The sequence below is a fragment of the Phyllostomus hastatus genome, unplaced genomic scaffold (assembly GCF_019186645.2).
Source record: "Phyllostomus hastatus isolate PE091 unplaced genomic scaffold, TTU_PhHast_1.1 phas_contig_113, whole genome shotgun sequence".
Classification (NCBI taxonomy): domain Eukaryota; kingdom Metazoa; phylum Chordata; class Mammalia; order Chiroptera; family Phyllostomidae; genus Phyllostomus; species Phyllostomus hastatus.
Window position 1 is genome coordinate 4053260 of NW_025333530.1, and position 24337 is coordinate 4077596.

General features: G+C 38.8%; 1 protein-coding gene across 3 annotated transcripts in view; it reads left to right on the forward strand.

The window, feature by feature from the left end:
* ATM (ATM serine/threonine kinase) overlaps nucleotides 1-16029 on the forward strand; it is a 162209-nt gene extending 146180 nt beyond the window's left edge. For all 3 annotated transcript variants that reach the window (XM_045837996.1, XM_045838016.1, XM_045838005.1), the window contains 3 exons: nucleotides 10848-10911; nucleotides 14905-15041; nucleotides 15148-16029. In XM_045837996.1, the coding sequence (XP_045693952.1) occupies nucleotides 10848-10911; nucleotides 14905-15041; nucleotides 15148-15331 (385 nt within the window). In that variant the 3' untranslated portion in view covers nucleotides 15332-16029. The remainder of the gene's footprint in view (nucleotides 1-10847; nucleotides 10912-14904; nucleotides 15042-15147) is intronic.
* The last annotated feature ends 8308 nt before the right edge of the window (nucleotides 16030-24337 follow it).

Sequence of the window (24337 nt, forward strand, 5' to 3'; positions counted from 1 at the left end):
CTTTTAATCCATTTTGAGTTTATTTTTATATATGGTATAAGAGAGTGATTTAGTTATGTTTTTTGCATTGTTACAAATGGTAAGATTTTATTCTTTTTTCTTGCTGAGTATGTGTGTGTGTTATGCACACATCTTTATTCATTCATCTATGGATGGACACCTAGGTTGCTTCCATATCTTGACTATCATAAATAATGCTACAGTGAACATAGGGGTGCATATAACTTTTCAAATTAGTGTTTTCATTTTATTTATATAAGTTTACATAAGTGTCCAGAAGTGGAATTGCTGATTTGTATGGTAGTTCTATTTTAAATTTAAAAACAGTTTTTTTTTTAATTTTTATTGTTGACGCTATTACAGATGTCCCCATTCTTCCCCTCCTCCCTGCCTATGCCCACCTCCTCCCAGCCCCTGCCTGCTCTTCCCTCTGGCCATCACCACACTGTGTTGTCTGTCTGTGGGTAATATACTTATGTTCTTTGTCTAATCCCTCCAGTTCTATCATGCAGTTCCCCTTACTCCTTCCCCTCTGACAGCTGTCAGTCTGTTCCATGTATCCATGCCTCTGTTTCTATTTTACCAGTTTACTTTGTTCATTAGATTCCACATATAAATGAAATCTTATGCTATTTGTCTTTCTGTGACTGGATTATTTCACTTAGCATAATAATCTCCAGGTTCATCCATGCTGTCACAGAAGGTAACATTCCTTTCTTTTTTACAGCCTCATAGTACTCCATTCTATAAATTTACCACAGCTTTTATATCCACCCCCGTACTAATGGGCACTTGGGTTGTTTCCAGATTTTGGCTGTTGTAAATAATGCTGCTATGAACATAGGAGAACATATATCCTTTCAACTTAGTGTTTTGAGATTGTTAGGATATATTCCCAAAATTGAGATTGTTAGTTCAAAAACAGTTTCATATTTAATTTTTTGAGGAATCTCCATACTGTTTTTCACAGTGCCTGCACCAGTGCCTGCATTCCAAGAATGCACTAGGATTCCCTTTTCTCCGCATCCTCATCAGCACTTGTTTGTTGATTTATTGATGGTAGCCATTCTGGCAGGTGTGAAGTGATACCTCATTGTGGTTTAAATTTGCATCTCTCTGATGATTAGGGATTTTCAGCATTTTTTCATTTGTCTGTTGGCCATCTGTATGTCCTCTATGGACAAGTGTCTATTCAGGTCACTTGCCCATTTTTTAATTGGATTTTATGTTTTCCTGGTGTTGAGCTGTATAAGTTCTTTATATATTTTGGAAATTAACTTCTTATCAGATATATAGTTGGCAAATATGTTCTCCCATTCAGTGGGTTCCCAATTCATTTTATTGATGGTGTTTCTTGTTGTGGAGAAGGTTTATACTTTGATGTAGTCTCATCTGTGTACTTTTTCCTTTTTTCTTACCCTAGGAGACATATCGGCAAAAATCTTATTACAAGAGATGTCTGAGATTTTACTACCTATTTTTCTTCTAGGATTTAATGTTTAACTCCTTTTTCCATTTTGAGTTTATTCTTGTGTAAGCTGGTGGTCTAGTTCCATTTTTTTGCCTATACTTGTTCGATTTTCCTAACACCATTTATTGAAGAGACTGTCTTTACTCACTTTTACCTCCTTTGTCAGATATTAATTGACTGTATAGGTGTGGCTTTATCTCTGGGCTCTGTATTCTGTTCCATTGGTCTATGTGTCTGTTCTTACGCCAGTACCAGGCTGTCTTGATTACAGTGGCTTTGTAATACAGTTTGATATCAGGTATTGTGATACTTCCAACTCTGTTCTTCTTTCTCAAGATTGCTGAGGCTAAGCAGGGTCTTTTTTGATTCCATATGAATTTTTGAAATATTTATTCTAGGTCTGTGAAATATGCCAAAATGCCATTGGTATTTTAATAGAAATTACATTGAATCTATAAATTGCTTTGGGTAGTATGGACATTTTAATGATGTTACTTTTATCTCCTTGGTTCAGTTTACTCCTAGGTAACTTAATTTTTTATTGCAATAGGAAATGAGATTGATTTCTTAGTTTCTCCTTTTTTATTGTTGTTCCATCACAGTTGTCCTACCTTTTTCCCCATTGCTCTCCCCTGCCTCATCCCCCTACCCCTTTACCACAGTCACTCCTCCCCCCATTGTCCATGCCTCTGAGTCCTCTATTCATGTTCCTTGGCTGGCCCCTTCCCCTTCTTTCTCTCATTATCCCCCTTCCCCCTCTCTTCTGGTCACTGTCAATCTGTTCCTTGTTCCCATGCCTCTGGTTCTATTTTGCTTGCTTGTTTTCTTCATGAGGTTCTACTTGTAGGTGAGAGATCATATGGTATTTGTCTTTTACCGCCTGGCTTATTTCACTTAGCATAATACTCTCTAGTTCTGTCCATGCTGTTAGGAAGGGTAGGGGTTCCTTCTTTGTGTCTGCTGCGTAGTATTCCATTGTGCAAATGTGTCACAACCCTAGTATGCTGTTGGTGGGAATGCAGACTGGTGTAGCTACTGTGGAAAACAATATGGAATTTCCTCAACTAAAGATGGAACTGCCTTTTGATCCAGCCATCCCACTACTGGCATTATACCCTAGGAATCCTGAATCACCAATTCAGAAGAACCTGTGCACCCCAATATTGATAGCACTGTTATTTACAGATTTCTCTTTTGATAGCCCTTTATTAGTGTATACATATGCCACCATTTTCCTTTTTAAATTAATTAATAAATTAATTTTAGAGTGGAAGGGAGAGACAAAGAGGGAAAAAAACATCAGTGTGAAAGAGACACATTGCTTAGTTGCCTCTCATATGCACCCCAAGCAAGGATTGAACTCTTAACTGAGGCATGTGTGCCCTGACCAGGAATAGAACCAGTGACCCATGCTTTACAGGCTGACACCCCACCAACTGAGTCATACCAGTCAGGGCAAATGCCACCAATTTTGGAATATTCATTTTGTATCCTGCTGCTTTGCCAAATTCATTTATTAAATCTAGTACAATATCATATCATGTACAAATAATGACAGTTTACTTATGCCTTCCCAATTTGGATGCCTTCTTTTTCCTTGTCTGCTGTGCCTAGCTAGGACTTCCAGTACTGTGTTGAATAAGAGTTGTGAAAGTGGCTGGTGTGTCTCAGTAGATTGAATGCTGGCCTGCAAACCAAAGGGTTGCTGGTTCAATTCCCAGCCTAGGGCACATGCCTGGGTTGTGGGCCAGGGGCCAGGTCCCCAGTAGGGGGCGTGCAAGAGGCAACCATACATTGATGTTTCTCTCCCTCTCTTTCTCCCTCTCTTCCCCTCTCTAAAAATAAATAAATAAATAAATACTCAAAAAAAGAAAAAGAGAGAGAGTAGTGAAAGGGAATATCCCGTCTTATTCTTGATATTAAAGGAAATGCTTTTACTTTTTGTTCATTGAATATAATGGTAGTTGTGGGTTTGTCATACATGGCTTGTTTTATTTTGAGGTATGTTCCTTCTATTCCTACTTTTTGACAGTTTTTATCATAAATGTGTGCTGAGTTTTGTCAAATGCTTTCTCAGCATCTATTGGTATGATCATGTGGTTTTTATCCTTCATTTTGTTTGTGTGGTGTGTCACTTTTACTGATTTGCAAATATTGTACCAACCTTGCATTCCCAGGTGTATGATCATGGTGTATGAGCTTTTGACTGTATTTCTGGATCTGGTTTGCTAATACTTTTTTTGAGGATTTTAGCATCTATGTTTTTCGGGGGTATTAGCCTATTATTTTCTTTCTTTGTAGTGTCTTATCTGGTTTCAGAGCCAGAAGAATGCTAGCTTTGTAAAATGCACTTGAGGATTTTCCCTCCTCTTGAATTTTTTTGAATAGTTTGAGCAAGATAGTTGGATAGATAGATTTTGGATAGTTTTTCTTGGGATGTTTGTAAAATTCACCTGTGAAGCCATCTTGTCCAGGAAATTTATTTGTTGGGAGATTTTAGGTTACTGCTTCAATTTCACTAGTTCTAATCTGTGTATTCACATGATCTGATTCATCCTGACTCAGTTTGGGAAGATAGTATGTTTCTAGGAACTTATCCATTTCTTACAGATTGTCCAGTTTGTTGGCATATAATTTTTCATTATTTTTTTCTTTACAATCCTTTGTATTTCTTTGGTGTCAATTGTTGCTTTGTCTCTTTCATTTGTGATTTTATTTATTTGGGTCCTATCTCTTTTTTTAATGATGAGTCTGGTTAAGGGTTTGTCACTCTTGTTTATGTTTCAAAGAACATCTCTTGGTTTCATTGATCTTTTGTAATTTTTTTATACTGTATTTTGTCTGTTTGTACATTGATCTTTATTATTTCCTTCTACTCACTTTGGGCTTTGTTATTTTTTTTCCAGTTCCTTTATTTTTAATACCTTTTATTAATTATGCTATTACAGTTGTCCCAATTTTTTCCCCTTTGCCTCTTTCCATCCAGTACCCCTATTCCCTCTAGTATGTATACTAGGTCATGCATATAAGTTCTTTGACTACTCCATTTCCTATACTATTCTTAACATCCCCCTGTCTGTTTCGGACCTACCAATTTATGCTTCTTAATCCCTGTACCTTCCACTGTACATTTTCCCCTTCTCCCTCCCAACTGATAACCCTCCAAATGATCTCCATATCCATGATTCTGTTCCTGTTCTGCTTGTTTGCCTAGTTTGTTTTTAGAGTCAGTTGTCAATAATTGTAAATTTGGATCCATTATTGATAGTTGTGAATTTGTTGCCATTTTAATGTTTATCATTAATGTTCATCATTTTGATCTTCATCTTTTTCTTACATAATTCTCTTTAGCATTTATATAATAATGGCTTGGTGATGATGAGCTCCTTTAGTTTTACCTTGTCTGGGAAGCACTTTATCTGCCCTTCCATTCTAAATGATAGCTTTGCTGGATTGAGTAATCTAATCTAGGTCGTTGATCCTTGCTTTTCATCTTTTTGAATCCTTGCCAGTCCCTTCTAGCCTGTAAACTATCTTTTGAGAAGTCAACTGACAGTCTTATGGGAGCTCCTTTGTAGGTAACTCTGCTATTCTTGTCACTTTTAAAACTGTCTCTTTATCTGTAACTTTTGGCGTTTTAATTATGATGTGTCTTGGTGTGGTCCTCTTTGGGTCCAACTTGTTTGGTCCCAAACAAGGTGTCTATTTCCTTCACCAAATCAGGGAACTTTTCTTTCATTATTTTTTCAAATAAGTTTTCAGTTTCTTGCTCTTTCTCTTCTCCTTCTGGCATCCCAGTAGTTCAATGTTGGTACATTTGGAGATGTCCCAGAGGTTCCTCATTCTATTCTCTCTTTTTTTAAGTTCTTTTTTCTACTTGCTGTTCTGATTGAATGCTTTGTTTTTCTGATGTACCAAATTGTTGCTTTGATTCTCGGCTTCATCCCCTCCACTCTTGGTTCCCTGCGGATTTTTCTTTATTTCACTTAATGCAACCTTCACTTCTGCCTGGGTCTTTCCTGTGTTGTTGAAGTACCCAGGAGCATCCTGATAACCAGTGTTTTGAACTCTGCATCTGATAGGTTGCTTATCTCCATTTTATTTAGTTCTTTTCCTGGGGTTTTTGTTCTGTTATTTTTAAAAATCTTGTTTCTCTGTTTTTTGTTATTTTTTCTCCTCCTCCTCTTCTTCTCCCCACCTTCTTACCTCTTTCCCTTCCTTGCCCTTCTTCTTCCAGGCCCTTTAACATTTCTTATAATGCTGGCTTGGTAGTAGTAACAAACTTCTTTAGCTTTTTCTTGTCTGGGAAGATCTTTATTTTTCCTTCAATTTTATTTTTTTTATTAAGTATTTTTAATTGATTATGCTATTACAGTTTTCCTAATTTATCCTTTTATCCCCCCTCCACCCTACCCCTTTACCCTCTCACATTCCCCCTCCTTAGTTCATGTCCATGGGTCATACATATAAGTTCTTTGAGTCCTCTGTTTCCTATGCCATTTTTTCTCTCCCCCGATCTATTTTATGCCTGCTAGTTATGCTTCTTCCCTGTACCTTTTCCTCCCTATTCATCCCTTCCCCCTCCCCGCTGAACTCCCCCTTGTGTGATGTCCATTTCTCTGATTCTGTTCCTGTTCTAGTTGTTTGCTTAGTTTTTGTTTTCATTCTTTTTCTTTTCTTTTAGGTTCATTTGTTGATAGTTGTGAGTTTGTTGTCATTTTACTGTTCATATTTTTTATTGTCTTGTTCTTAGATAAGCTTCTTTAACACATTGTATGCGGGAAACGTATTTATACATTTTACGCTGACTGGTAGTAGAGCGTGCGATAAAAACTACCCACAAACAATGTGTTAACATTTCATATAATAATGGCTTGGTGATGATGAACTCCTTTAACTTGACCTTATCTGGGAAGCACTTTATCTGCCCTTGCATTCTAAAGGATAGCTTTGCTGGATAGAATAATCTTGGAAGTAGGTCCTTGCCTTTCATGATTTCAAATACTTCTTTCGAGCCCCTTCTTGCTTGTAAGGTTTCTTTTGAGAAATCAGCTGATAGCCTTATGGGAAGTCCTTTGTAGGTAACTGTCTCCTTTTCTCTTGCTGTTTCTAGGATTTTCTTTTTATATTTAATCTTGGGTAACTTAATGATGTTGTGCCTTGGTGTATTCCTCTTTGGGTCCACCTTCTTTGGGACTCTCTGGGCTTCCTGGATTTCCTGAAAGTCTATTTCCTTCGCCAGATGGGGGAAGTTCTCCTTCATTATTTGTTCAAATAAGTGTTCAATTTCTTGCTCTTGTTCTTTTCCTTCTGGCACCCCTATAATTTGGATATTAGAACATTTCAGGTTGTCTCAGAGAATCCTCAGCCTTTCTTCATCTTTTTGGATTCTTGTTTCTTCATTCTGATCCGGTTGGATGTTTATTTCTCCCTTTTGTTCCAGATCATTGCTTTGAATCCTGGTTTCCTTCTTGTCACTGTTGGTTCCCTGAATATTTTGCTTTATTTCATTTTGAGTATCTTTCATTTGTTCTTTCATTTTTCAACCAAGCTCAATCAGTTCTGTGAGCATTTTGATTACCAGGCCTTTAAATTCTCCATCAGATAGGTTGACAGTCTTCTCGTTGCTTAGTTATGAGGTTTTGCTGTGTTTTTTCATTTGGGCCATATTTCTTTGTCTTGACACACCTGATAAGTTGTAAGGGGAGGGGCCTTAGGTATTCACCAGGGTGGAATGACCCTCTTTGCTGCACTTTGGTGCTGCCTGTTAGGGGAGGGGCTAGAGAGGGAACAGTGCAGCTCATGGCTCCTCTCCAGCGCACTTTCCAACAGACTCTCGTATCAGACTAGAAGTATCTCCCACTGAGGCAACCCCTGCCTTATCCTACGGTCAGCTCTGAGTCTCAGTTTTAGCCTTAAGTCAGCCCTGCCCCTCAGCCACCTCCTGGAGGTTTTTCTGAGTTGGCCCTCACAGTCCGCCTTACCAGTCTGGTTGTTTTGGTTGATTTTTTCTTTAATTCCTTAGTTGTCAGAGTTACATGCAGTTTGATTTTCTGGCACTTTTGGTGGTTTATTGATTTTAGATTTGTTGTTATCCTCCTTTTGGTTGTGCAAGGAAGTGAAGGGTTTCTACCTACACCTCCGTCTTGGCCAGAACTCTATTTTGTCTTCAATTTTAAATGCTAGCCATGCTGGGTAAAGTAATGTTGGTTGTAGGTTCTTTCTTTTCATCACTTTGAATATTTCATGCCCATCCCTTCTTTCCTGAAATGTTTTTGTTGAGAAATCAGCTGACAGTTTTATTGGAGCCCTCTTGTAGGTAATTAAATGCTTTTCTCTTGTTGCTTTCAAGATTCTCTCTTTGTCTTTAACTTTTGCTATTTTAATTTGATGCATCTTGATGTGGGCCTTTTTGAGTTTGTCTTGCTTGGAACTCTGTGCTTTCTGGACTTGTGTCATTTTCCTTCAACAGGTTAGGAAAGTTTTTGGTCATGATTTCTTCAAACAGGTTCTTCATTCCTTGTTCTCTCATCTCTTTCTGGTATCCCTGTGATGCTGATGTCATTACACTTCATGGTCTCCCAAAGTCCCTTTCACTATCTTCATTCTTTGTAATTCTTTTTTCTTTTTGCTGCTTGATTGGGTGTTTTTATCTGCCTTGTCTTTCAAATATCTGGCTTGATCCTTTGCTTCATCCATTCTACTTTTGATTACTTCTAGTATATTCTTGATGTTAGGTATGGTATTCTTCATTTCCTACTGGTTCTTTTTCATGGTTTCTATATTATTTGCATAGTGTTGTAATTCTCACTAATTAAGTTCCTTAGCATCCTTATAACCATTACTTTGAACTTTATATCTGATAAATCACTTGCCTCCATCTCATTTAGCTCATTTTCTGAAGATCCCTTCTGTTTTTTCGTTTGAAGCCTGTTTGTCTCCCCATTTTGGTTGCCTTCTTTGTGTTTGTTTCCATGTATTAGCTAGATCTGCTACTACTTTGTTTCTTTGTGAGGTGGTCTTATATAGTGGGTGTTTTGTGGGACCCAATAGTGCAGTCTCCTTGATCTTTTGAGAAATCTCCGTTGTGTGAATTATGTGGGCTCTCCTGTTCTAATTGTGCCTTAATTGCTGCTGGCCCATTTGTGCATGAGATTGACCCTCACTCGGGCTGTCTGTGAAGCTCAACCCTCACCATGGTGTGCAAGCTGCTGTGCAGGTGCTTGAGTAGAATTTGAATGAATTCTGTTCATTATTTAAAACATAATGATTTTAAAACCAATATCTTACTGTTTACATGAGGCAATTTAGAACTTTCTGCCAGTCTCTCTGCTCTTGGTCTCAGTGGGCCTTGGGCACAGCTCTAGGGTGAAAAGCTGTAGTTGACTGGCATTCTGCTCAAAGGTGTTGGGAGCGAGCAAAACTTGTCTGCCTGAGCTCGGCTGCATGCGCATCTCCTATATGCTTTCTCCCTTTTCATTGGGGCTCTCCCGGCCTCCTGTCTATGACTCCCCCTCCCCCTTTTCATGGTCTGTCCTCTTACCAGTTCCGTGTACTAAACATCAACTGTCAGGACATTGGTGCCAGGCACCATGCCTGCTGCCCACAGGCTGATACTAGGGATGGAAGGGTCAAGGAACAATGAAGAAGCAGGAGAAACTGCAAAAAGAGCCAGGGCAGCCCTGGCTGGTGTAGCTCAGTGGGTTGAGTGTGGGCTTTTCACACTTGATTCCTGATAGGGGCACACACCTGGGTTGTGGGCCAGGTCCCCAGTGGGGGCCACATGAGAGGCAACCACACATTGATGTTTCTCTCCCTCTCAGACTCTCTCCCTTCTATTCTTTCTAAAAAAATAAATAAAAATAAAATCTTTAAAAAAACAGGGCAGATTGGGGTCACAGTGTGGAATGGTGAGAGAGAACCAAAGAAGAAAGGATGCATCTACTCTGAAAGTGCCCACTGTTACTAATTTTTTTAAATTCTCATCCAACGACATTTTTTCATTGCTTTTAAAGATAGAGAAAGGGAGAGCAAGAAACATGAATGCAAGAGACACATTGGTTGCTTTCCTGTGGTACACACCCAGAGTAGGGATCAGGTGCACCCAAATCAGGGATCATATACATCCAGACTGGGGACCAAACCTGCAACCTAGGTAGGTATGTGCCCTGACTGGAAATCAAACCCGCAGCCTTTTGGTTATGGTGCTATGCTGCAACTAACTGAGTGGCACCAACCCAGGGCTATTTTTAACTCTTTGAGGCACTTCTGTGCTATTTTCAATATTGGCTGCACAATATACAGTCCCCCTAACAGTGTGTGAGGATTCCCTATTCTTGACACCTTTGCCAACACTTTTGTTGACTTTTTGATAATAAGCCATTCTAACAGATATGAAGTAATATGTCATTGTGGTTTTGATTTGCCTTTTTCTTATGATTAGTGATGTTTAGCATCTTTTCATATGTTTGTTCACCATCTGTACAGGGTGGGGCAAAATTAGGTTTAGTAGTGAGTATAGTAAACACAGAGTTTATTCTTATATTATTATTTAATAATTATTCTATTTTCCAGTGAGGCAAAAGTAAGTTTACAAGACATTTTATTCTTGTATTATTAGTATTTAATTCATGTATTTTTTCTATACCCAATGACTGTAAACCTACTTTTGCCCCATCCTGTATTTCCTCTTTGTTTGGAGAAATGTCTATTCTGATCCTCTGCCTATTTTTAACTAGTTTGCTTTCTGATGTTGGGATTTTTTATATTAAATTCTTATCAGATACATCATTAGTATACTGTCTTTCTGTTTTGTTATTGGTTTTCTTCACTGTGCCAATTAGTTTGAAAATTCTTTTGTTAATGTTGCCTAGAGATACGTATCCAAAAAGAATATATTGAAAGATCCATATCAAGGAGTTTACTGCCTGTGTTTTATTCTAGAAGTTCTATGGTTTTCAGGTTTTACATTTTAAGTCTTTAATCCATTTTGAGTTTATTTTTGTGTGCAGTATAAGAAAGTTGTCCAGTTTTATTTATTTTGCTTATATCTGTCCAGTTTTCCCAATATCATTTATTGAAGATAAATGATATTTATCTTTTGTCCATTGCCTTTTTTACTGTGGATAAAGCAACCATATAAGTGTGGGTTTATTTCTGGGTTCTCTATTCTTTCCATTGGGTATATATTTGTATTAATTTTAGAAATATCTACTGAAAACCCACTCTGCCACGTACTATGCTTTTAAGATACCGATTTGGGAGTTATTAACAAAGTAGTCTCGGTATAATTCACATGGAGAGGGAGGGGGGATGGAGACTAGATATATATTGAAAACATTGGTGTGTAACCAAACCCATATTTATGATGTTGTAGATGCTGTGAGAAAACCATGGAGCTTATGAGACACTCTCAGGAAACCCTGTTAACCATTGTGGAGGTAAAGTATATTATAAGGAAATCTTTATTTCTCTCCCTGATACATGGTTTCTTGTCAGCATGTCACTGATTTGAGGGTCAATGCTTCTCTTTAATGTAGTTTGATGATGTTGGGCAGCAGGAGGGGCGGGGGTTGCACACATCTCCAGTGAGTTAGAATGCCTCCAGTTCCCTCAAGTTTCTTACAGTGGTACAGCATAAGTAACCTCTAGTCTTTAACACATAAGTCAGCACTTCTTCATCTTAGATATCTTGTTTGGTATTCATGGTTTTCAGAACAGATTCCATTGTGAGATTAACAGAAACCAAGTTATCTCCTTTTCCTCTGCCAGATTCAGAAGCATTTAGCCAGACACATGGAGATCAAAGTCAGCACTGTTGGTGGAGGGATGTGGCTGGGGAGTGAGGGCCAGACTGGCTTGCTGCAGGGGCTTCCCTCAGGGCCTCTCTGGGGCCCTAGCTGTGGGACAGCCACAGAGTGGTGGTGTGGGCTGCAGAGCCCCACACTCTATCAGGCCCATGTCCTCACATCAAACAGGGAAGAAAGGGAAGAAAGTCAAGCACATTTCCCTGCTTATGACCTTGGCTCAACCCAGCAAAAACTGTGTCCTAAGGCTGCCACTGACCACTGGGGTAAAGGGTACGTGCAGCAAGAAGTGAGGAGTCTCCCTCCTCAGGGAAACTCGGGAGGTGTAGAGTATAGGCGTGCCTCACTTATATTTAGCTTTTTGTTCCTTCAACCTGGTGGTGCTGGACCTGGTGGGACTTTAGTGTGTCACCTGTACTGCCTTTAAAAAATACTAATGCTGATCAAATTCAAACCAAACTTCTGGGTCTGGGGCAGGAACATCAATGTTTTTTAAAGTGCTCCTACTATGCAGCCAGGGTTGAGAATCACTGTCTTCAATTCACTGGCATTAACCACTAAGCCTCTGATCAGATAACAAGGGTAGGGCTGTATGCTGTGTAGAGTGAAATTAACAGTCTGTTTGGGTGGTCCTGTGTCCACCCTTATGAACCAAAGGCATCTTTATAGATCTTTGGAGTGTTGGTGGCAATACCGATTTTTGCTACAAAGTGGGTATTGAAATGAATCCCAATAGTATGTTGACAATTTAAATACACGGCTATGCTATTCCCAAGACTGAATGAAAATGTGTTCCCTTTTCTTTTTTTCATTTCAAATTGTGTCCCTACATGTCATATATTACAGTTTGCTTTTGGTTCTATAGTCAGAATAAATGATAACCCAGATGCCTGCATGATACAGAAATTAAATTTTAAAATTATCTTGCCTTTTTTGTGTTTAAGACAAAAAGCCCAAACTTTTCACATTTATTTAAGATACATGGAAGTTTAACATTTTCTCCAGTGTTTACTCTGCTCAGTGTCAGGCAGAAGGATTTGTTGTGGCTGGGTAGATTTGGGCTTCCTTTAGGAGCTGTGTGCTGAGTGAACACTTGCTGGGATAGGGCCGTGTCTTCAAGGGCTCAGACTTTTATCAGTAAAATGCCAGATTCCTTGCAAGCCTCATTCTTTAGATAGTGGGTGGATATCAAGTGAGGGAAGTAACAGTGGCCAGATCACTGATGGGTTCCTACAGGGCTGTAAGGACTTTAGGTTTGACTGAATGAGATGGAAACCCTCCAGTGGTTTCCATCTCATTTCCTGAGAAGTGACTTGCATCTATCTCCACCTGTAATATCTGTGTGACTAAAGATCACCCTCTCATGCTTTTGTGTTTGACACTGATGTACCGACTCTTCCTCTGTGAAACTGCTCAAATTTCCCGACATGATTTGAGGTGGTTGTCCCAGTCTTCAGAGCAGTTTGCCAGTTGAAGACTGTGCATTGTCAGCTGTAGGAGAGTGCTTCTCAGTGGCAGCATGGATCCCACCCCTCCGGAATACCATTCCTGGCCCCTCCCTTATACTCTTTGCTTTTCCTCTCTTAGGTTTCACTAAGCCACAGTCATTGTTTCTGGTGTAATATCAATGAAAACATCTCCTCGCTTCTCAAATCCCTCTTTAAGAGCACTTTTGACTCGGGTGCATTTGCCTTCACTCTCAGCATATTTGCCTCTCCTCGCCTTTGTGATTTTTTTTTTTTATAACAGATGATTCTGTCCTCCAAGATTTTAATCAGGTCTACTGAGGAAATCCCTTCCTTTAACTCAGTGGTTCTTAGCCATGGGGAGTTTTGTTCCCTGGAGAATAGTGGCAATGCCTGAAGACATTTTTGATTACCATAATGGGTCAGGGGGGTGATGAGGTTACTCTCAACATTCAGCTTGTTTTGGCCAGGGAGGCCGTTAAACATCTTGTACTCAGGACAGCCCTCAAATGATGAAGGATCCAGCCCCAAAATGTCCACAGTGCCAAGATTGAGAAACCCTGCTCTAGCTTAATCAGTCTACATTCCTGTGTTTTCCATCAACCAGTTCTGTTCTGATAGTGACTAAAGTATATTTTTGTAATATACTTTTTGATTCCAGAAGTTGCAAATATGATTCTTAATGCAAGTTCTTGGGTTTGAAATAATTTAATTGTGTTGTTTCTCTACTTTAACCCAAAAAGACTTTATAGTGTCTTTTGAATTAAGGCCTTCATTCCTTTTCATTCATTGATTAATAAAATATAACTCACTTTTGGGGTGAAATTGGTTTGTATCTCTGAAATCTAAAGCTATGTCAGTGCCCAGCTTGAAGGAACCCTGAACTTAACAGACAAACCACTTATATTCAGTCAGTCTCTCCTCAGTTTAATGGCCCTGGAGGACACAGCATAAACAGATGACCACATTTTGCTACTGCTGATCTGGTACGTTAAACATGTAATGCTAAAGGCATATTATAGTCTCATCCTGAAGACCTGCTGAGAAACACAGTAAAGGCATCAATAAAAAGGTGCTCTAACTTTATAATGCTGGGTAATCCTGCACCATCACTTGTCCTTAGAATTGAGTCTTCACTTACTATTATGACTTGTATGGTAAGCACTTGCTAAGGCTTATAAAAAATTTTTTTATATGCTTATGAACACCAGAGGCAGTTAGCTGTTCTGAATTGCCAGGTCAGAAATCCCTTGTGACTTCACTTAAAATCTATGACCTAAAGCCACTTGCTCTGGCCATGACAATTATTTTGGTATTCAAATTCTACTCCGTGTGTATCTCTTTTTTTTTTTTTTTTTTTTCTTGAAAATTTTATTTATTTATTTTTAGGGAGGAAGAAAGAGAGGGAGAGAAACATCAATATGTGGCTGCCTCTTGCATGCCCCCTACTGGGGATCTGGCCTGAAACCCAGGCATGTGCCCTAGGTTGGGAATCGAACCAGCGACCCTTTGGTTCACAGGCCAGCACTCAATCCACTGAGCCACAGCAGCCAGAACTCCATTTGCATCTTAAGATGACAACCACAGCACTAGGCCTTGGGTTTTGAGGAGCTTTCAATAAGTTATACCTTTTTTCCTCCATTCAGAGTTAGAACTAATTGAGAGAAAAAGAAACAGCCTTAGAAAAAGGGTAGAGATCAAAATGTTATGTTATTACTGATAAAACTTTTGGAGAATATGGCTTAGGAGTGAGGTCCAAGCAGGCTTGCTAGTGCTATCAAACTCATAGCCCAACCTATCCCCCTGAGTGAGAATTGGGGCTGCAAATAAATGCCCTTAGACAGACCAACGAGAGAGAAGAAAGAAGGTGACTAATGCATATTTCTTTTTAATAGTTTTACCCCTAAGAAAACATGGGCCAAGGGATGTCACTGCCCCCAACCATGGCAAAAGAATGAATTCAGAATGGGATAGGAAGCCCAAAGCATTGTGCTGGTATAATTTCTTCCATAAGGAAACAAGAAGCCTGTGCAATAAGTTTTCTCCTTCCCCCAGTCAACTACCATATTATTGGTCTCAGTTATTTTTATAATACTGGTTCTACTGTTTAAGTACATCATCAAAACACACATTGTTCTTCTAACACGTATGTTCTATCTAGGTCCTCCTGTATGATCCACTCTTTGACTGGACTATGAACCCTTTGAAAGCTTTGTATTTACAGCAGAGGCTGGAAGATGAAACTGAGCTCCACTCCACTCAGAGTGCAGATGACCAGGAATGTAAACGAAATTTTAGGTAACAGTATTTTAAGAAGGATTTACTATCCTTTTTCAGATTTTTTCTATTCCCAAGGCTCTTTGAACTGTTCCACCTCATTAATACCTTTGTGTTCTGTCATTAGTGAAATGGACCAGAGTTTCAACAAAGTAGCTGAACGTGTCTTGATGAGACTACAAGAGAAACTCAAAGGAGTGGAGGAAGGAACTGTGCTCAGTGTGGGTGGACAAGTGAATTTGCTCCTGCAACAGGCCATGGACCCCAAAAACCTCAGCCGACTTTTCCCAGGATGGAAAGCTTGGGTGTAATACCCAAGGAAAGCATGTGAATCACCCTTGAATTCAACCTTCAGAAATTATATGTTGGCTTTTATTTTTAGCCCACCCACACACTTTGAATGTATGGTATTAATATTTAACTAAGTGAACTCGTGTTTTTAAAAAACGTTTAATACTCGCTTCAGTCACCTAAAGATACTTTGAGAATCTCAAGAAACATCTCTTCTTACACGCTTTAGAAATAATTGTCATTCATGACCCACTTTTGGGCTAAACATCTATTTTTTTTCTTCTCGAGTACCTACTGTATCATTTTCAGTATAATGATACATTTTCTACTCAACGTTTTCGTTGAGAACGGAGCAGCAGGCTTGCAGGGGCATCACTGACAGCTGGTCCTGGGATGAGTGAGAATAAATGCACTGCTGATTTTGAGGTCATTTTTGATTAAAATTTGTTTCCCAGATTTTGTATATGAATGAAAATTATTGATATTAACATATAAAAGGAAGAAAAATCCCTTCAAAATAGCAACCATCTATATTAGTGTAAAACTACCTTAAAAATAGACAATGTTAAAAACAACTTAGCATTTAAGAAATGTGCTTGAGCCCTGGCTGGCATAGCTCAATGGATTGAGCACAGGCTGCGAACCAAAGTGTCGCAGGTTCGATTCCCAGTCAGGGCACATGCCTGGGTTGCAGGCCATGGCCCCAGCAACCACACATTGATGTTTCTCTCTCTCTCTCTCTCTCTTTCTCACTCCCTTCCCTCTCTAAAAATAAATAAAAATAAAATCTTAAAAAAAAAAAGATGCAAACCATTTAAAAAAAAAAGAAATGTGCTTGGATTTTCAGTAACAAGGTCATCCAATGTTACAGAATAAAAAAGTTGTTATGGAGAACAAATTTCAAAGACTAGGTTAATATGGTTACTATTTTTTAAAAATGTATATTGGACCTACTCATTCTATTCTCTTTATCTTTTAAGCCCTCTTGTGTTTTTATTACTTTCTGTGAATGTCAACTGTCTTCTAGTTCATGAATTATCTTGTCAGCTGTTTGTATAAATCTTCTTTTAAGATTATTCGTTGGGTTTTTTCTTTCCAGAATTTCTTTTAATTTCTAGCTCTATAGTATTCTTTAGGTCTACCTACTGTTTCATGATGTCTAATTTTTTTAACTTTTCAGTTCCTTTTATGTCAATAATCACTTTAAACATCCCTATTTTATAGTCTCTCTAATAGCTAAGAGCTCTATTAAATAAAATTCCTGTTGTTTGTTATGTGTTGATTCTTATATTTAATAGACTTTATCCAGATATATTTTTTTTAATTTTGAAAGTGAGCTTATTTTCAGCAGGGCTTTCTCTGTAGGAATCCTGACTGAACTTTATTAAGAATAATTCCTTTCAGATAAGTTTTGTGTCTCCTTTTGTCATACTCACAGGGCTGTTACTTATGGAGGACTGTTACTATTTTAATTGCTTGGCTTCTGAAGTACTGAGAAGACCCCCAGGCCAAGACACACACTTTTCCCCATCATCTTCCTGTGCTGGTGAATGTTTTCTTGACTCCCCTTTCACTGAGGGCTCATCCTCTTAGTGTCCCAACTTTATGGTGGGCTTCAGGGAAAGGTCATTTAATTCCTGCCCACTTCCTTTTGCAAGTTCAAGGTTTTATCAGTCCCCTCGTAGATGTTAAAGCTGAAACCCATAGGTTAATGATGGGATCGGCAAATTGTACCAGGATAGCTAGAATGTCAGCTCACAATTTACCTCTCTACTTTTTAGTTCCCTTCATTTTCAGCCCTCAGGAGTTCCCCTTTCTTCTAAATTCTATACATTTAAGATAGTATTTTACATATTAACTAGTATTTCTGTGTTTTGTTGGATAGGAAGAGTTTAGGTATCAAGTTTGCTGTATAGCTAGAAATGGAACACTTTTCTGTCCCCATACTGTCATCAGATAAACCAATAAAATAGTAGTTAAAGGCACATCGACCTATGCCTTGTCTATTGATGAGTATAATTCCTCCTCCACCCTTAGGAAAATGTTCATCTCTGTTGCAAAGATGAAGAAATGGGTTATTGAGAGACTTCCAGTCAAGGTGGAGGCATAAGTAGGCATGGCTCACCTCCTTGCACAACCACAGCAAAAATTACAACTAAAATATAAAACAGCTATCACTCAGGATCATCAGAAAATGGAGCTGTATGGAAGTCTGACCACCAAGGAATTGAAGTCATTCATCCAGATGGGTAAGAGGGCTGGAGACGTGGAAAGGTCAAAGAGACAGGATGGGTGGTCCTGCGGTTCCAGACCCACGTGCAGAGGCTAAATATTGGGAGGGATACATCAGGAATGAGGGATCCCAGCCCCACACCAGACCACCCAGCTCAGGGTTCCAGTGCCAGGAAAATGAGTCCACATAACGTCTGCCTGTAAAACCAGTGAGGGTTGGGGTGATGGAAGAAACTCCAGGATTCTCAGGTAATTCTTTTTTAAGGGGCTACAGTGGTCTTAGGACTAATGCAGACCCATACCCTCTAAGCTCTAGTATTGGGGAAGCAGCTGGAAAAGCAGAGATTGTACAGGGAGAAATTGTAGTGACTGGCATCAGGGCAAGTGTCAGGAAAGAGTTTCCTTGCAGACAAAAAACCCCAGGCAGCAGCATTGTTCCCCTTCTGAGCCTTCCCACACATGAGACAAATATGGCCCAAATGAAAGAACAACAAAATCCAAGAAAAAGAACTGAACGATACAGAAATAAGCAACCTATCAGATGCAGAGTTCAAAACACTGGTTATCAGCATACTCAAAGAACTCATTGGGTACTGAAACAGAATAAAAAAGACCCAGCAGAAAAGAAGGTTGAATTAAGTGAAATAGAAATCTACAGGGAACTAACAGTGGAGTGGATAAAGGCAAGAGTCAAAGCAACAATTTGGAACAAGGAAGTAAAAAGCAATCAGAACAGCAAGAAGAGAAAAGATTTCAAAAGAACATGGATGGAATAAGGATCCTGTGGGACATCTCCAAACATACCAACCTGGAATCAGGGGTGCCAGAAGTAAAGGAGAAAGAGCAAGGAATTGAAAGCTTATTTGAAAAAATAATGAAAGAAAACTTACCTAATTTGGTGAAGGAAACAGACATACAAGTCCAGGAAGAAGAGTCCCAAACATGTTGGACTCAAAGAGGACCACACCAAGACACATAATAATTAAAATGTCAAAGGCTAAAGAGAGAGAATCTTAAAAGCAGCAAGAGAAATGCAGACAGTTACCTACAAAGGAGTTCCCATTATACTGTCATCTGATTTCTCAAAAGAAACTTTGCAAGCTAGAAGGGACTGGCAAGAAGTATTTGATGAAAAGCAAGGACTTAACCTAATTACTCTATCTAGCAAAGCTGTTATTTAGAATTGAAGAGCAGATAAAATGCTTCCCTGAAAAAAAACTGAAGTTCATCCTCGCCAAACCATTATTATCTGAAATGCTAAAGGGAACTATATACAAAAAAGATCAAAACCATGAACGTTAAAATGGCAACAGATTTACAATTGTCAACAACTGACTAAAAAGTAAACTAAGCAAACAACCAGAAGGAGAACAGAATCATAGATAAAGAGATCACATGGAGGGTTATCAGCTGGAAGGGGGAAGAACGGGGTAAAGGGTGCAGGGATTAAGAAATTTGAATTGGTAGGTATTGTTCTTAACATCCCCGTTCAGGAAATGGAGTACTCAAAGAACTTAAATGCATGACCATGAGCCAAGGGGTTGGGATTGCTGTAGAGAATGGGGGTACTAGGTGGAGGGAAGGAAAGGGGGAACAACTGTAACACATTTTAAAAATGAACTGGTGGTTAAACTTCCCTCTTAATTTGTTTGGGTAACCAGTTTATGTAAACAGTTTATTTCTGAAGTGTTAGCATTTCTGTCTTGCCAATGGAAGCACTTGCTCAAATCTGAGCTTGCCACCTTCGTCTCCCTCCTAAAATAATCTCTAGAACTTTGTGGACCATAAATTTCTTGGTTTGATTTCTGGAGAAGTGTTCTTAAAATTATTTTCCATTTCTTTTTTTTAATATGTTTTACTGATTATGCTATTACAGTTGTCCCATTCCCCCCCTTCAATCCCCTCCACCCTGCACACCCTCTCCTACCCACATTCCCCCCTTCCCCCTTTAGTTCATGTCCATGTGTCGTAAGTTCTTTAGCTTCTGCATTTCCCATACTATTGCTCTCCTTCTATTTTCAAATGATAAACTTGGTGTATCTTCTTATAAGCTGCCTTTATTAGTAATAAAGTATCGATATATATAAAACCTTAGTAAATCAAGGGAATGTAAAAAACTTAAAATGTTTTTATTTAAGAAAGCCTTGAAATCTTCATAGTTGAATAAAAAATGATCGGTTAGATGATAGCATAAGTAAATATATTTGTAACCAATTCTTACTAGTTGATATATCCAAAGAGCTTTCAATAACATGAACCCACTCTTCAACCTTGAATGTTATGCAGTAAAGTTCCTGCCCTATTCAAATATTTTTTGTTAGAAAATCACTGATTCTTTATTAAAGGATATTTTAATTTTTTTATTGTTCAAGTATAGTTTTCTGCCTTTTTCCCCCAGCCTTCCCCACCTACTTCCCCTGTTTCCACGCCCCCCCTTGTTGTTGTCCACATGTACTTTATAGTTGTTGCTAGAAACCCTTCACCCCTTTCCCCCATTATCCCCTCACCTCTCACCTTTGGACACTGTAGCCTGTTCTCGATTTCAGTGTCTTTGGTTGTATTTTGCTTGCTTGTTCATTTTGTTGACTAGGTTCCTGTTAAAGGTGAGATTATATGGTATTTGTCCCTCACCACCTGTCTTACTTCACTTAGCAAAATGCTCTCCAGTTCCATCCATGCTGTCACAAAGGGTAGGAACTCCTTCTTTGTTTCTGCTGCATAGTATTCAATTGTGTAAATGTACCATAGTTTTTTGATCCATTTATCTACTGATGGGCACTTAGGTTGCTTCCAGCACTTAGCTGTTGTAAATTGTGCTGCTATGAACATTGGGGTTCATAGGTTCTTTTGGATTTGTGTTTCAGGGTTCTTAGGATATAGTCTAAGCAGTGGAATTGCTGGGGCAAAAGGCAGTTCCATTTTTTTTTTTTTTTTTTTTTTTGAGGAAACTCCTTACTGTTTTCCATAGTGGTTGCACCAGTCTGCATTCCCACCAGCAATGCACTAGGGTTCCCTTTTCTCCACAACCTCTCCAACACTTGTTGTTTATTGCTTTGTTTATGATGGCCATTCTTACTGGTATGAAGTGGTATCTCATTGTGGTTTTAATTTGCATCTCTCTGATAGCTAGTGGTGCTGAGCATCTTTTCATATGTCTCTGGACCTTCTGTATGTCCTCCTTAGAGAAGTGTCTGTTCAGATCTTTTGCCCATTTTTTAATTGGGTGGTTTGTCTTCCTGGAGTGGAGTCATATGTGTTCTTTATATATTTCGAAGATCAAACTCTTGTCCAAGGTATCATTGGCAAATATGTTTCCCATACAGTTGGTTCTCTTTTCATTTTAATGCTGTTTTCTGTAGCCGTGTGGAAGCTTTTTATTTTGATGAGATCTCATTTGTTTATTCTTTCCTTTATGTCCCTTGCTGTAGGGGACATAACAGTGAAAATACCGCTGCATGGAATATCTGAGATTTTCCTGCCTATATTCTTCTCTAGGACTTTAATGGTGTCATGACTTATATTTAAATCTTTTATCCACCTTGAATTTAATTTTATGTATGGTGTAAGTTGGTGCTTGAGTTACATTTTTTTGCATGTGGCTGTCCAGCTCTCCCAACACCATTTGTTGAACAGGCTATTTTTGCTTCATTTTATGCTGCTGCCCGCTTTGTTAACTATTAATTGACCGTAGAGACTTAGGTTTATTTCTGGGCTCTCTGTTCTGTTCCAATAATCCATGTGTCTGTTTTTATGCCAGTACCAGGCTGCTTTGATTACAGTGGCCTTGTAATAGAGTTTGGTATCAGGTATTGTGATTCTTCCTACTTTGCTCTTTCTCAAAATTGATGCAGCTATTTGGGGTCATTTATGGTTCCATATAAATATTTGAAGTGTTCTGTATCTGTGAAATATGCCATTGGTACTTTAATAGGGATTGCGTTGAATCTATAAATTGCTCTAGGTAGTATGGACATTTTGATGTTAATTCTTCCAATCCATGAGCATGGTATGTGTTTCCATTTGTTTGTGTCTTCCTTAATTTCTTTCTCCAGTGTTGTGTAGTTTTTTGAGTACAGGTCTTTTACCTCTTTGGTTAGGTTTATTCCTAGGAACGGTATTTTTCTTTTTGCTATATCAAATGGGATTTTTCCCCCAATTTCTGCTTCTGATGTTTCATTGTTGGTATACAAAATACCTTTGATTTCTGAATATTGACTTTGTATCCCACTGTTTTGCCAAATTCATTTACTAGGTCGAGCAGTTTTTTGGTTGAGTCTGTAGGATTTTCTATGTACACTATCATGTTATCTGCAAACAATGACAGTTTTGTTTCCTCTTTTGCAGTTTGGATGCCTTTTATTTTGTTTTCTTGTCTGATTGCTGTGGCTAGGACTTCAAATACTATGTTGAATAGAAGTGGTAAAAGTGGTCAAACTTGTCTTGTTCCTGATCGTAGTGGGAAAGTTTTCAGTTTTTGCCCATTGAGTATGATGTTGGTTGTAGGTCTCTCATATATGCGCTTTATTATGTTGAGGAAATCTCCCAGTATTCCCACTTTACTAAGTGTTTTTTATCATAAATGGGTGCTGTGCCTTATCAAATGTTTTTTCACATCTGTTGATATGATCATGTGATTTTTGTGTTTGCTTTTGTTTATATGATGTATTACATTTACTGATTTGCGAATATGGTACCATCCTTGCATCCCTGGGATGAATCCCACTAGGCCATGTGTATGATCTTTTTAACATATTGCTGGATTTGGTTTGCTGCCGAGAGCCAACCCAGCCCTGCTGTCTGACACAGTCACAGAGGGAGCTGTATGTCTGCACAGCAGACACAGCGGGGGAAAGTACTTGGCACTCCTCTGCTTAATCATTGTATTACTGCCCGTGCTTAGGGTCTATGTGATTTACCATGGGACTGGGACAAATGGCAATTCCACAGAAGAAATACAGTTCTTTGAAAGTAAGCAAGAAAATGACAGCTTATTGGAGAGTGACTCCCCACCAGAGTGTCCTCCTAAGTAGGTTAGAGAGTTAAAAGGATGGGTATTGGAAAGATTATTATACACTCCTTTTCTATGAATGCTTAAGTGATTGGGACCCCCATGGTGTTTATTGCATAAAAAGTCAGACATCAAAGATAGAAACAAATAATAAAAATACATCAACTCCAAGGTAGATAGCAGGCAGCCAAATAGACTGAGCAAAACAAAGATTATTACTTGCACAAGATGACAGGGTTCTGGCGCTGAAGTGAGAAGTGAGAGACAGATACTAACCACATTGACCATGAAAGCCTTCTGCATGGCCTTTGCCAGTGAGCTAAGACAGCCCTGTGCCCAGCTACGTGCCCAGCTTGCAACTTTAGAATATATAGATCAAACTTAAGTTAAGCTTTAAGAAATTAAGGTGTTATGTAGTGTGGTAAAATGTGTTGCTGATTAGTTGCAAAGATTAGGAGCTAAAAACTTGCACAATAATATATAATAGATAGCTGCTTCCTGTTTTCTGCAGAATAAGGATAAAGCAAATATGACTTAAAAACCTCATTTTTTATTGCTTTCACATATGCCACATGTACACACCCAACTGTATAAAAATAAAAAACTCAAGAGCCCAGGGAGAGATGCCTGGCCGCTAAGCTTGAAACTGCACCTCCCGTGTCTTTCCTTCGCTGACGCTGTCCATCCATTGAGAATCCCTGGACCTGCTGGAGCTGGACTCCGGCATTTTGCCAGTATTTTGTGGAGGATTTTAGCATCTATGTTCATCAGTGATATTGACCTGAAGTTTCTTTCTTTGTTGTGTCTTTATCTGGTTTTGGGATTAGAATGATACTGGCTTCATCAAAAGAGTTTCGGAGTCTTCCATCATTTTGGATTTTTTTGAATAGTCTGTGAAGGATGGGGGCTAGCTCTTTCTTAAGTGCTTTGTAGAATTCTCCTGTGAAACCATCTGGACCCGGGCTTTTGTGTGTCAGGAGTTTTTTGATTACTGCTTCAATTTTGTCTGCTGTTACTGGTCTGTTCAGGCTGTCTGCTTCTTCATACAGTTTTGGAAGATTATATTTTTCTAGAAATTTGTCCATTTCACCTAGGTTTTTAATTTCTTGGCATATAGTTCTTCATAGTAATTTCTTACAGTCTTTTGTATTTCTGTGATGTCAGTTGTAATCTCTCCTCTTTCATTTCTGATCGTGTTTGTGTCCTCTCTTTTTTTCTTGATGAGCCTGCTTAAAGGATTGTCGATTGTGTTTACTTTTCAAAGAACAAGCTCCTGGTTTCATTGATCCTTAGAATTCTGCTTTTCATCTCAATGTCATTTAATTCTGCTCTGATCTTGGTTATTTCCTTCGTTCAACTTGCTCTGGGCTGTCTTTGTTGTTGTTCCTCAAGTTTTCGTAGACATAGGGTTAGGTTTGTTTGAAATGTTTCTATCTTTTTTAGGAAGACCTGTATCACTATGAACTTCCCTCTCAGGACTGCCTTCGCTGTGTCACATAAGTTTTGGGTTATTCTGAGTTCATTTTCTTTTTTAAAAAATATGTTTTATTGATTATGCTATTACAGTTGTCCCATTCCCCCCCTTCAATCCCCTCTACCCTGCACACCCTCTCCCATCCACATTCCCCCCTTTAGTTCATGTCCATGTGTCATAAGTTCTTTAGCTTCTACGTTTCCCATACTATTCTTGCCCTCCCCTTATCTATGTTCTACCTACCATCTCTGCTACTTATTCTCTGTACCTTTTCCCTCTCTCTCTTCCTGCCACTCCCCTGTTGATAATCCT